This window comes from Cibotium barometz, chromosome 19 (genome assembly GCF_041138505.1).
Source record: "Cibotium barometz isolate CiBa-2024 chromosome 19, ASM4113850v1, whole genome shotgun sequence".
Lineage (NCBI taxonomy): Eukaryota > Viridiplantae > Streptophyta > Polypodiopsida > Cyatheales > Cibotiaceae > Cibotium > Cibotium barometz.
The window spans coordinates 12,326,981-12,341,490 of NC_141064.1; the positions used below are offsets into that span (position 1 = coordinate 12,326,981).

The 14,510-nt window shown below is 39.8% G+C and overlaps 1 protein-coding gene across 1 annotated transcript in view; it reads right to left on the reverse strand.

The window, feature by feature from the left end:
- Positions 1-8,943: 8,943 nt before the first annotated feature.
- LOC147628236 (DnaJ/Hsp40 cysteine-rich domain superfamily protein) overlaps positions 8,944-14,510 on the reverse strand; it is a 31,640-nt gene continuing 26,073 nt past the window's right edge. The window contains exons 2-3 of the mRNA XM_086813297.1: positions 9,407-9,671; positions 8,944-9,292 (exon numbers count right to left, since the gene is read on the reverse strand). Of these exons, the coding sequence (XP_086669423.1) occupies positions 9,234-9,292; positions 9,407-9,671 (324 nt within the window). The 3' untranslated portion in view covers positions 8,944-9,233. The remainder of the gene's footprint in view (positions 9,293-9,406; positions 9,672-14,510) is intronic.

Below are 14,510 nucleotides of genomic sequence, written 5' to 3' on the forward strand. Positions count from 1 at the left end.
ATTTTGTAAATAGAATTGGAAATCACAAGCCTTCACACATGTTTTGCACGATCAAGTAATGAAGAAGAAACGCATGCCCAACGCCTAGTGCAACTAGAGACCTTGGATGAGAAGCGGCTTCAAGCACTTCAACATTTGGAGGCAGCACAACAATGGCGCAAGGCAAGGCATGACGCTCTTACAAAGAAGAAGACGAATCGCGGCTAGATAAGAAGCTTCTTCGACGCTAGGAGGGCCCCTTTAGGATAAAGAAAAAAATCAAAAACAACACCTATCTTTTGGAAGATTCAAATGGTCAAGAGGTTCCTGAAGGTGCCAATGAATACCGGCTAAAGATGTTTTACCCCTTGGATACCATGGCCAGCAAACCCCTGCTTGGGGATCTGTTGGAGGGGAAAGATGTGAGAACAAAAATTGATATATTTTTTTCCAGAATAATAATACGGTGAAAACTTATTGGAGAATCTTGGAGGGCCCACAATGTGATGGAGAAGCCGGCGCGGCGATGGAAATGGCTTTTGGCAGCTTGTCAATCATTTAATGACCACTACTTTATCTCATGTAATAACAAATATGGGCTTGATACTAATTAGAATAATTAGTAGAATGATTGTGGATGTGAGTATGAGTGGAGTGTATCATTGTAAATACCATGTGTATGAATTATAAATACCTTGGTGTATGGGAATAGAGTGGTTTGAAGTGAAATATTATTGGATTGTATTGGGAACATAAAAATGAGTTACGTATTTAGGGTGGGCCAAATGTCTAAATGGACTCAATAATATACTAAAAATAATATGGATACCACATGCCAAGCACATGAAGCGCATGTGGAGGAGAGTGGAGAAGTGTGGGATCAAGAGGAATCCTTCTAGAAATCCTAAGTGAAGAGGCCTCTCTCCTCCCTCTCAAGCACCTCATTTTTTTCCCCTTGTAGCTATGCCATAGCCTTGTATCCATCTCCTCCTATGATTTTTCATCTCCCTTAAGCATTAGGCTCTCCTACTCTTGTAGTCCTCTCCAATTGGAATTCTCTTTTGCTTCATGAATCAAGCTTTTGCTTCCTTTCTCTATCTTTTCCCTCTTCACTTCACAACTTAGTGTGTCCACATGAGTAGCTTGCTTCCAGATCTGTTATTATAAGAGGATCCTCTACTCCCTTGGGCGACTTCAACCCACCATGCATCTTGGAAGTTACTTCTCTAGTGATGGAAATCATTGCCTTTCCCCAGAGCTGTAGGTGCGGTATAGACAGTTTTGGTACTATTCACTAAAACAGTCATAACTTTGTGCTCGCTTCTCTGTTTTTTATGAAACTTATATCAAAATCTTTGGATTTTCAAGCTCTATCAATGGATGTTTTTAATATTCTATTCTAAGGAGCATAGAAAAAGTTATGGTGGTTTGATCAGAGCAGACTGTGTATTTAGAACAGTTTTTGATGCTTATCACTCACTAAGATAGTCATAACTTTGTGCTCGCTTCTCCAATTTTTATGAAACTTATATCAAAATATTCATTTTTTCAAGCTCTATCCAGTCATGTTTTTGAGGCTCTATTTTGAGTAGCATGGAAAACGTTATGGCTGTCTAATTAGAGCAGATTGTGTATTTGGGACAATTTTGACACTTCTTACTAAAACAGTCATAACTTTGTGCTCACTTCTCCGATTTCTATGAAACTTATATCAAAATATATTTTTTTTAAGATCTATTTATTGATGTTTTTGAGACTCTATTTTGAGTAGCACAAAAAAAAGTTATAGCTGTCTAATCAGAACAGATTATTCACTTTGGGAAGTTTTATTGGTTTCTTTCTTTTCTTGAAAATGATGCGGCCCAACCATCCGATCCATCCAAATGAGCCGTATCAATATACCCCTTTCACTTCAATTCACATCGTATTGAGCCGAAAGATTTTCTTCCAACAAAGACTTGCCCTCACTTTTCGAGCTCATCGCTTGGCTCAAATTGATGCTTTCCTAGAGCCTTTTCTATTTCCTTTTATGGACTACAATCTCACCTTTGATGTCTACGTATTTGTTTTGATCTAGGGAGATAGAGAGTGAGAATTTTTTTCCTATTGCTTTCTTTGACACCGAGACCGTCTCCCCTTCTTCAACTTTTGGGTTTGAGACGTGACCAAAGTTAAACCCCAAACTTTGTGTCACACTACCACAGATAATAAATACTATAATGAAGCTTCTACTCCAAGAGCCCCTCAACCTTGCCGAAGGAGTCAACTATTTTCATCATAAGAACCTCGTCATCAACAACCTCTCTTGAAAACAATTCTTATTCATTGATGATGACACCAAATTTCAACAATGTAGTTGACAAAGGTAAATCCATCCAAGTGACCTTGCCATCAGTAGCCCCTCTCATAAAAACCCAAGCCTCATCATGGATGCTGCCCAAAACAATATAAATTAGCAAGCTAATGTTAAGAAGGGTACCAAACCTTCAATTTCACAAAAGAAGGTATATCCACCAAATAATTCGATGTCAAGATATCTTCAAGAAGGTATCAAAAGGTGGGTGGAAAAGCAGTTCTAGTGGCTCAAGGATATTATGAGGGTGGCAATCCAATTTAGTTACCTCACCAAACTACAATAACACAAAATGCAAAAGCCTAGAAAGCAAAGTATTTATCAAACTTTTTGGCCCAAAAAAAATCCAAAAGAGTCTAATAAAATCTTCTTTTAACTCATCAATTATGGGTTTGCAAGAAATTATTACAAGTACAAGTATTCTGTGAAGGTAATGAAGATGTGATGATCCCAAAGAGACCCCCTCAAAGGGATTCTATGAAGGTAATGAAGATGTGATGATCCCAAAGAGATCCAAAGACCCCCTCAACTTGCACAAAGAAAGAAACCTCATCAATGACAACACCAACTCCCTCATCATAAGATTCATCTAAAATGTGCTTACAAGCCTACTCCTTGTTCAAGGGTATTGTGATGATAATTACACCATCTAGGTACCCAAATCCATCAATAAAAGAACAGCCTCACCACTAACTTATGTGCAGTTTTTAAAGCCCACAAGATTATGTCAAATAACATCAGGGAGGACTAATATTTACACAAAATGAGGCCATTCTTTTCTTGCACAGATGTTAATACTAGTGTGGTACGTAACATGACATTAAAATGTTGTACGTAACATGACATTAAAATGTTGTTTTTAAGGGTTAAGAAAACATTTTGTAGTTTGAACCTTGCTCTAATGAAAATCTAATTCAAGGTGTGTAATATCCATATCTAAAAGAACAATAAATATATGCATAAAAGAAAAGGCTCAATGAGGCATCCTAATTTCTCTTACTAATTCAAAGGGTATTGTGCCACTTGTGTTTGCTCTAAAAATCCTATATTTGGCATCCAAAAGAACACGTCTTCTATACTAAAATTATTTTCTCAAGTCATTAGTATTTGATCAGTTTTTTAAGTTTAATTATTCACTTTAGTGGTGTGAGTAGGTAGAGTGTGCAAGGGTTTGCTTCATGGGTGATAATCTTGGGTGATGATCTTCTCCCACAATATCCCTTCTTTGTTTACATTTAGCTTTTTCATGACCCCTTCCAACTAGTCAACAACATTCCTCATATGTGTCCATGGTGATGTAAAAGTTTTCTTTGAAAGTTTATGTGATGGAGATCCAATCCAACATCTAGATTTCTTTGAATTTGTCTTTGTGAGACTTGTGGGACTTATGGGCCGATGACTGACCTATCAAAAATTCATTCATTTTTCCTAACACTAGATGAAAAATCTGATCAATGGTGCTTAACTCTAAACCCTGAAGACAAGCTCAATTTCATGAGGCTTAAAAATGTATTCGAACCTAGTTTTATACAGGAGGAGTGGATGGAATACAAATCCATAATAATATTAAGCAACATGAGCATGAACATGTTCACCAATGCCTAGTTTGCTAAAGGATTAAATCTAAGAGCGTAGAAATGTCAGGGAAGTTACATCACATTGTTTTAGCTCTACTAGGTCTCCAAGGTTTGATGCGTTGCATGCAAGGAAGTACTTCATGAATTTTTAGCATTGAATATGTAGTGGGATGGTATGCAAGTCAAAACTCCATGGCATACCCATTCCTCATTTGTGAGTGAACATGGTAGGCTCCCAAAAGGTTCATCATCTATGTTGTCCCAAGACGGGGGTCGTGTTGATAGCTCTTTGGAAATTCTTCATAGTATTAAAGATGGTATATATTTACCCATCTCTTCTTGGTCAGAGAGTTTAACTCATCCTCCAATGTTATTGGTGTATGGCTTGCAATGGATGCCATTGCATATAAGGTGTGTGTTGCTGAAGTGTGTAAAGTGATGAAAGGGAAATTGCGAGCAAGATATATAGCATATATGGGTGTAGGGATTTAGGGGGAGTGATTTTGAAAGAGAGTGCAAAATGAAAATGGTGGTAGGTAAGAGTTTGGTGTGTTGTTTTCAGGCAAAGTAATTAGCATGATCAATGACAAACTTTTGATGTTTCGTTTATGTGTGCATTAAAACAATGATAATGTTGGTGATGATGATATGGTAGAGTGGACATGTGCATTATAGATGAGAGATATAAATATTTTCATAAGAACAAAGAAGAAAAGGAAGTAAAAGAAAGAAAAGAGAAAGAACCCCAACTTGGAGTCACCTAGCAATTTGCTAATTACGTCACTAGGTTTTGGAGAAGATTCTCATAGCATATAGTGGCCTTCCCTTGGAAAATGTGCAAGTTTATAGGTTTTTATAATAATTTGATAGAATCTCTCCCAATTTCCAAATACCTTGCTAAATGAAGTAGATAACTTATTTACAGGTTCAACCCAAATTCGATGCGAAAGAAGTTGGCCTTCTATGCAAAGAAATTAGTGTTCTACATAGAGAAGTCGAGAATCTTTGTAAAGATCAAGTGTTGCGATATATGCCAAAGGTTCTCCATAGTCCATGAGAAGGATCAAATGCCCCTGACCCTAGTAGTTACAGAACATGGGGGGTGACGCGCTTTTAAGTAAAGAAAAAGTGAAAATTTGGGAGTTTTTTTTATAGAGAAGAAATTGGAGCAATGAAGTGGATCTTGTTTGCAAAGAAGCATATAAGCTTCACATGAAGCCTAAAATAAGCACAAAGATTCACATGAAGCCTAAAATAAGCACAAAGATTTGGAGTTGATCTCTACCCTCTTCCTTACGAACATATGTACAATCAAGTTTTGACGACCAAAGAAGATGACGAGGATGTGGTTGAAAGCATTGGAGGCTGAGTTTAGCATGCATAGAGCCAGTGTCGTTTTTTTTTTGAAATGCTACATTTATTATTCAAAACGTGGTCAATGAGGAAAATTGGGTCAACACATTCAAATTGGGCTCTTTAAGGATCCCTACACATTCTCTCTTTGTAAAAATGGGCTCATGGTGAAATTTTTGCAAATCAACTCAAAAGTGAGTGGAGTTTGGACGTTTGGAATCTACTCTTTGAGACCTTTCCAATGATATATAGCATGATGGGCAATTTTGCAAATTCTCCAGATCGACACAAAATTGTTCCAAGGTCAAAACCATTTTTACAAATTTTGCAAAATTGCCCATCATGCTATATATCATTGGAAAGGTCTCGAAGAGTAGATTCCAAACGTCCAAACTCCACTCACTTCTGAGCTGATTTGCAAAAATTTCACCATGAGCCCATTTGTGCACAGAGAGAGAATGTGTAGGAATCTTTAAAGTGCCCAATTTGAGTCTAAATTTTCCCTAATGACTTAGTATTCAGTGAAGTGGCCCTACAATTAGAAATTATATCCTTAACACATCATCACTTATGTTATAGATATCCAAATCAAAGCCACATTTAATATTCAGGCAATTATTGCCTAGTTTGAAGACTTTTAATTAGCTATCTATTATATCTTGTGATTGTTATAATTCTCTAAATGTTGACATTATAGTAAGGGCTTAGGTTTTGATTTTGATATTGTAATTGTAGAAAACATTGATATATTCTAGTTCAAAAAAAACATGGAGTTAATTTTTGCATGGAAGTGTTGGGTGTAGTACATGGAGATTAGTTTGTCTTTTTGTAATTGTAGTGATCTTTTAGTGATTAGTAATTTTCCAACGTAAGAATTAGCCTATAGTTACATAAAGCAAAAGAAGATGAGATGTGTATGCAAACATATGATTGACTTATGGGATGACTCATCCCTAGTAAATGATAAAAACTAGCAAGTATCTTCCATTCTTATCCTTGCTATCAATTTGCATGGTTGGGCAACCTCATTCTACCAAGCGAAGCGATAGCCTGGAGGGGCTTGTGGACACCTTTGTTTCACATGGAGTGACACTACGTCTCTTGCATAGAAGTTGCTCTACTATACGAAGAGGAAGTGTTGGGCCCCTTGGATACCTGCCTAGCGAAGAAGGTGCTCCTCAACCTCGAGAAGGAAGGTGCTTTAGCATGTGAAGAGAAAGCATGGGGCCTCTTGTGGATGCCTTCCTGTTACACCATACATTGACTTTAGTTTTTTATTTTATTTCATAAATTGGTAATTAAATCTAATCTAATGATTTTTTTTATTTTTATCAGCTTGAGATTGAAGATGTTATGATCAAGCTAGTGCAAACCGAAGAGGAAGAATTGGCAAGACTGTGTTTGGTCATTATATTGGTAAAATGAACAAAGCACTTCTTGCCACATTTTTCATTATAAATACTCAGATAGTCTTGAGGTTGCATTACTAGTACTCAAGGTAGTAGTTGAAAGGTATCTAGATTGTTTTCCTTTTATTTTTCCTTGAATTCTCAATGAAGCATGAATAGGAATCTTTTCTTCATCCAGTGTTGATGCTTCCCAGAAAGAATGGGGAAGGCTGGTTAGTAAATGATGAAATTACTAAGCAGGGTGAGGATTTAATCGTGAAAATCTAATGGTTTTCACGTTTAAAAAATATTTGAATTTCACATCTTTGAGTTGAATTTTTGAAGTATTTGATCATTGTGAAGACCTTTATGTGATTCACAGTGCCTTTGAACCACCTTTTTTGGACGTGAAAAACTCCATATACTCACAACCATGAACTTGGCTGGTTTTCCATGTCAACTAAACTTTTGAATTTTATTCTTTTGAGGTTATCTTCTGCTTCAAGTGATTTGTTGAAAAGGATGGGTATGATTTTTATTTCTTTTGGATCACCTTTTTTGGTTTAAAAAACTCTTTTTGGTTTGGAAACCTTACAAGTTTCATGACAATAACATCTTTTTCTTCAAATAAATCTTGACCAAAGTGGCTACTACCAACTTCAAAATATTTAGCGTAGGCGCATTGATAGGTGTAGTTGTGATGTTGTTAGCTTCTAAGACTTGAATGTGACAAGATTCAAGAGGTGTCCTTGATCCAAGGGAAAAAATTATCTTAATCATTGTCCCAAATAACTAAGGACTTGAACAATATATTTTTTAATGTGATACCAAGGACTTGAACAATTTACTTTTTAATGTGAGAGTGGGTACCAAAAGTACATGCAAATACCTCCTCCTTTGTAAGTTTGATAGATGCAAACCCAAAACCTTCTTGTTGGGAAGCATGAGCCCTACCAGCTAATCTATGGTATGTGGCTTACTTTTTTGAGAGAAAGCAGGGAAACAATCCAAGGCAATGATGGTTTTAAATGTGGATGAGCAAGCACAAGCTAGCAATTCCACATGCAGGCAAGACAGTGGTGTGTTTTTTGCTTCACCAATATAAATCACTCTGAAGTTCAGCGCTCGCTCTCTCCCTCCCTCTCAAAATTTACTTGTTAATCCACAAATATTAACTGAAAATCGCAACAATACAATTGTTAGATTTGAATTCAAAATTTTGTACAATGATAAATTTTACTTATTAGTGTTGACAGCATTTGGAATCAATTGGTGTTCAGTAGAAAACATTTCGATTCCTTTGGTGGTGGTGGTGGGACTGGTGCTATTGCTCCTTGTTGCTGCTACTGCCAGACACCTAATTCAAGAGAAACTCAAGGGCATTCTCAAAGAAAGGTGGAGGTGGTGGTGGTGGTGGTGGTGGTGGTGTCCCATGTTGTTGCTACTGTTATTTTGAACGAAAAGAAGATTCATCATGCTTGGCAGCCAGGTCCGGATTTGTCCAATGAGAAACAACCCCATAAAAGTCCGCGTTCGGCAATTACGCAAGCTAAAGCTTTACAGTCTTCTGGAAGCAAACTGCAGTTGGCACTATGTGCAGTCCAATTTTATGTGTTGCTTTAATTTCCCTCAGATTTACACTCTCTCTCTCTCTCTCATTTACACTCTCTCTCTCTCTCTCACACACACACACACCGAGAAGCATACCACACACACAATTCTCTTCAGGGATTTCCATACCATACACATTCTTAACCTTACAAACCACTTGCAGACATCAAGCTACTACATATTTAACAGCTGATTAACCTGGCTTCTACAAAATGTGAAGGGATAGAGCGGATTAATAAGGGTGGCTTCAAATGTCCACCCCTGAGCACTTCCACATAGTCCACTGACAACTGCACCAAGGCCCACCACAAGACAGCTGTCTACCCACAATCTCCTCCAGCTTGTCCAAGCCAAATAGCTCACTGACACCGCATTATAAATCAAATGGAGTAGAGCAGAGAGACTTGAACCCAGCACCTCCTTCAATGTGCACAGTTTTAAACCCGTGATATGTAAGTAAAAGTGTTCAAACCTTTTGAAAAGGCCCTCACAAAAGGGCCATATGGCCACACATTGCTATTTTGACCCCACAGCCCACCGTCTGAAGCCCCCCTAAAGTAGATAATGCTTTCCATTTTCCATCCCCAAGAAAATTAAAAAGTTTGTAGCACTTGCCAGAAGTATACATTACTGCAGCCTGGAATTTCAGTAATTACCAACCCATTCCATACAAGAGCAGATATCAGAATGAATGTGCATGCGTTTTAGTATTGAACAATAAACTTGTACATACATGAATCCTCTTACAAAGCATATCATAATTGCAGAAAGCTCCATAACTATAACATTTTATGGTCAAATGCAACCTTCCCCCTCCAGTACCACCAGGATCAAGCTTTCCAACCATGAAATGGAGGCTCCCTCTAACCTCCAGATAAATCACAAGAGTTCACTAGTTTTACCCCATACCTCCTTCACATCTAACCAGGATACAAAGCTCCTGCTTGCTACTTTATTAGCAGCAGCCAAAACTCAGAGATGACCCCTACCTCCACAAGTAGAGCATAAAATATTTCCGGAACCACCACATCCTGCAATATAACCACCAAAGCAAAGAAGAGGCACAAGGGGATAAGACATTTTAATTTAAATAATTAGCAAGATCTGCTCTCATCTCAGCTTTCCACAGGTCTTATAGCACTTACCTAGACATCTCACTTTCACAATAATGCCTTGGCTTTCCAGGATCGAGTCAATGTACAACCCTGAACCGGTGCACGTTGCACACACCACGAGTCCTTTGGTTTCACACTCAATACACCTGGGTTTGTTCAGAATTGTACGCCCCATCATTGGTAAACCTACACGTGTCTCAATCTTCTCTACCGCTACAGCATTGTCAGGATAGAGCAGTGATTCTAGTTTGTCAATAGTGCTCTTTGGATTCTTACTGGGACAGTTATCATAAACCTGGTTTCACAGCAAACCAAGTCTTGTTATGCATTTAGAGTCCTCTCTCTCTCTCTCTCTCTCTCTCTCTCTCTCTCTCTCTCTCTCTCTGTGCACGTGCATGTGTGCAAGAGCACACGACCGCACACGCATGCATGGCCACAGTTGACACACTGCAGTCATATAAGTTATAGACACACTGTTAGACATGCCGATCAGAGTCAGACACACCCATTATCACAGACACTTTTAATCTGATTGGGTTTCCAAAGGACATTTTCACTTAGACTATGTAACCCCATCAGTATCTGACGGATGATTGATTCCTCCATCTCACACAAGACTTGTTATTCTAGGGTTTCCTCTTCTTTCTTGAATTTTTTTGTATATGATTTTGAAGATGCACTACGCATCTCATATCGATGTAGTTATTGTGAATTACCTTTGCTCTAATGGGCCAATTTGACCCCTTGCAAATGTTAATACAAAACTTGATCTGAGCTGGTTAGGGTGCAGGAAGGGCAGGTTAGAGTTAGGGCTCTCTCTCTCTCTCTCTCTCTCTCTCTCTCTCATATGACAGCCCAGCCCAGCCTACCTGTTGGGTATTTCGGAGTGTGTGTGTGTGTGTGTACCCATCATGCCTGTTTGTGTACCCACTTGTCTGTGTAAACAGACCCTAAAAGGACCAAGTGTGTTAGTGTGTGAACCCACCCTTAGTTGTGGATAAGATAAGTGTGGCATGTGTCACTTGTCTAGTATGTGTGTGATTCCCTTGAGTTAAAAGATAAGGCTTACAGCCTACAAAAGCAGGTATTTGGTGTAAAAGCTTCAGAACAATCAAATCAATCATTAACTCCTGCATTATCTTGCTCTCTCTTGAGCTTTGTCAGATCTCTCTCTCTCTCTCTCTCTCTCTCTCTCCCTTGTCCATTCACCAACATGGACATCTCCCACCCCCCGTAGAAGCCCCCGTAGCTTCTACATCTCCTGTGGACTGCAGCTCTGAAACCTTTGATTGGTATCAGAGCTAGGTTGAGCGTGATGGCCTGGAAGTTAGCCTCCTTGCTCACCTCCTTCGCCACCACCTTATCCTCCTCCTTCAAAACAGGGCTGGTCACAAAACCCCCAGAACTCTGTCCTCCAGGTACCACCCCAGCTTCTCCACATCCGCAAACAGCGTCTGTGCTTGGTCCACCTCCGCCAGCGCCGCTGCATACCCTGACGCCGCCAACTTCGCCATTGCAACCACGCTGGCCCTGCTCCCGCCGTTGTTGCCGCCTAACCCTACCTGCTCCTGCAACTTCGCCTTCAGCCCGCTGCTGTAGAGAAAGAGGCTACCGTGCACACCCGAATACGGCACAAGGAGAGGTGGCAGGGGGGCTTGGTGGCAGAGACTGTGGGGGGGCTGCCGCGCACGTAAAAAGTGTTTTTGAGTACTTGATTTTTGTACGGGATGATGTTAAAGAAAATAACGTGCATGTAAACACTCTTAGTAATGATAGACTGAAATTCTTGCAAGAGTACAATGATTGTTTTGCTGATGAGTTACAAAATGAGTTGCCACCCGTACGACTGGAAGATCATCATATTGATCTTGTGCAGGGTAGCTCACCACCTAATAGACCAGCCTATCATGTAAGTGCATCCCAAAAAGAGGAGATCATGAAGCAGATAAATGAGCTTCTTGACAAGAGTTTGGTTCAACCTATTGTTCACCCGTCCTCTTAGTTCAAAAGAAGGATGGATCTTTTCGTATGTGTGTGGATTATAGAGCTTTGAATAAGCTCACCATCAAGAATCGGTTTCCCATTCCACGCATAGACGACATCCTTGACAAGTTGAATGGATCGGCATGCTTTAACCGAATTGATCTCAAAAGTGGCTATCATCAAGTGCGTGTAGTGCCTGAGGATGTGCATAAAACTACTTTCAAGATAGTATTTGGGCTTTATGAGTATCTTGTTATACCTTTTGGTCTTACGAATACTCGGCTACATTCAATATAATGATGGATCGTATATTCCACCATTACACGAAATTTACAAGTGTCTTCTTTGATGACATCCTAGTCTTCTCGAAGACTGAAGAAGAGCATAGAGCTCATCTGGCTATTGTTTTTGAAAAACTTTGTAAGCATAAACTCTTCATAAATGCAAAGAAGAGCGAGTTCTTCTTATCAGAGATACATTATCTTGGACATATTGTGTCAAAAGATGGAGTGCGGGAAAGAGCCTGCAAAGATTGGTGTCATTCAGAAATGGCCCAAATTGAGATCAGTGCATGAGATCTATAGTTTTCTTGGATTATGCTCTTACTACCACAAGTTCATTCCACACTTTGCATGGATTTCTTCTCCTTTGCATGACTTGACAAAGAAGAAAGCTACATACAAATGGGCTGAAGTAGAGGGATGCATTCCTCAAATTGAAAGATATAACTACTCATGGTCCAGTGTTGCACTCAGTGTGGAATGTGATGCATCTGAGAATTGCATAGGAGCTGTCCTAAATCAAGAGGGACATGCCGTGGCTTATGAGAGCCATAGATTGCATGATGCAGAGATCTCTCTTGGCATTTATGAGAAAAAGCTCTTGGCCATGTAATTCATGCACTTACCATATGGAAACATTACGTTCTTGGGGTTGATTTTACTATAAAAACAGATCACCGGAGTTTGAGATATTTTCTTACCCAAACTAAATTGTCAAAAAAACATGTGTGGATGGCCAATTTTCTCTCTATGTTTCATTTTTAGATCTTGCACACCCCAAGAAAGAAGAATGTAGTGGCAGATGCATTGTCACGAAAGCCGTATGTAGCAGCTATCTCAGTTGCCTCTCATGGGGACTTGTCTACCATGCGTAATTTGTATCATACGGATGCTGATTTTGCCACTATTTGGGCTGATTTGATGGCTAGTCATACACATGCCTCTTATGTGATCAAAGAGGGTTTCTCATGAAAGATAACTGCCTGTGTGTGGTGTCTAGAATGAGGCAAAAGAATTTGGATGAGTGCAATGATCCTCCATATGCTAGTCATAGAGACATAATGCCTACTACGCACATGATTGAGCGGTATTCCTTTTGGCCAAGTATGCGGAAGGAAGGACATAGAGGCACATGTACATGCATGTATCACCTGTCAAAAGGTAAAATTTGAAAGGCAAAAGGCACCAGGTTTGCTTCAGCCATTGCCTATTCCCACGCAGCCATAAGAAAGTATTACAAGGGATTTCATTATGGACTTGCCACGGACCCAACAAGGTAATGATGCTATTTGGATAATTGTGGACAAGTTTAGCAAGCAAGCTTACTTCTTGATGGTCAGGAAGACCATCAAAGCTTAGTATATCATCCTTTGCACAAAGAACGAGATATTTGCAGCTGATGATTATGTAAGAGACTTGGATATTGCTTTTGCTCAAGTGCGGACAGCCATTTCAAGGTCACAAGACAAGCATAAAAAGGCTGCCGACAAGCATAGAAGGCAATTTTATGTCAAAAGAATGATCGGGTATTACTGAAATTTGAGAAAGCAAGACTTGCAAGGAGGCTTGGTAAAGAGGGTGGATACCCTAAGCTTGCAACCAAGTACTACGGGCCTTTTCAAGTATTATGGGCATTTTCGAGTGATCGAAAAGATCAATGAAGTGGCTTTCTGGTTGGCATTGCCTAGTCATTGGCACATACACAATGCTTTTCATGTGAGTCTCCTTCGCAAGTATATAAGACTGGAGCCCAATGAACCGGTCATTGAGGATCCACCGAAAGTGGATGACCTTAAGGAGATTTTGCAACAGGTGCACAAGCTTAAGTTGTCAGGGGTTACCTTGATAAGTTTAAGAACTATCTTCCCATTGCAGTTTCTTTCTATGTTTAGCAGTGGTGATCTACTATGCTTCATCGAGGACTTGTGCTTACCACTTGGGTGGAGTGCAAGCAGGTTTTCGGTGCCTGAGGATGTATCAGATGAGGCTCAAACGGAAGCGGAGGAACTTGACGAGGTTCTTATTCCCGAGCAGATACTGGCACATAAGGAAAGAAAGGTGCAGGGTAAAGTTTCCAATCGCTATCCTGTGAAGTTCAAGAGCTGATCACTGATGGATGCGAAGTGGATGGAGGAGAGTGACTTAGAAGATTCACCTCAGGATTTGTAGCTTTATCTTGATGCCTTTGAGTTGGAGTCGACTCTTGTTACGGCTCATTCAGGTTCAGCAAAGCATAGGTCTGGAGCATTGCTTGATGCTCAAGAGGGGAGTAGCACCTCCGCTCCCTTGTTACAGACAGGCTCAGTTGTCATCTAGGAGTTGCTTGGTGACATCTTTGTATTCACCCGAAGGTACTGAGGCTGGCAGTACATCTGCTTATGGGACTTCTATGATATTGTGTACTAGTCACATGAGATGGTACAGTTAGGTATGGTTCACAGTCGGCCGCCCCTTGAACTATAACTGCAACTATGGATAACTCTATGGAGGGCATAAGTCTTGCGAGCAGTCCTAGAGTTGGTTTGGTTCATATATGGATTGAACTCTATTTGTGCATGTATGCATACACTTTTTGTGGTATTATTGTATTCTGGTGCCATTGGATCCTGGTACCATTGAGAATACATTGGGTAATACTCTGGATTGTGTCGTGTACTGCATGTATATTGGTATGATACATCAAGTGCTTTATTATGTTCATGGATGCACCACTGGGTGTGACTCCTGCGGGATGGCCATGAGACATATGTGGGAAGTACTTAGTGGATGTATTGTTTGGATGCATTGAGTGCTTTCATATGCTCAAGTTGTACCATGAGTCGTGGGTCCTATGGGATGTCCATGGGCGTAAGGCTTGCGAGCAGCCCTTA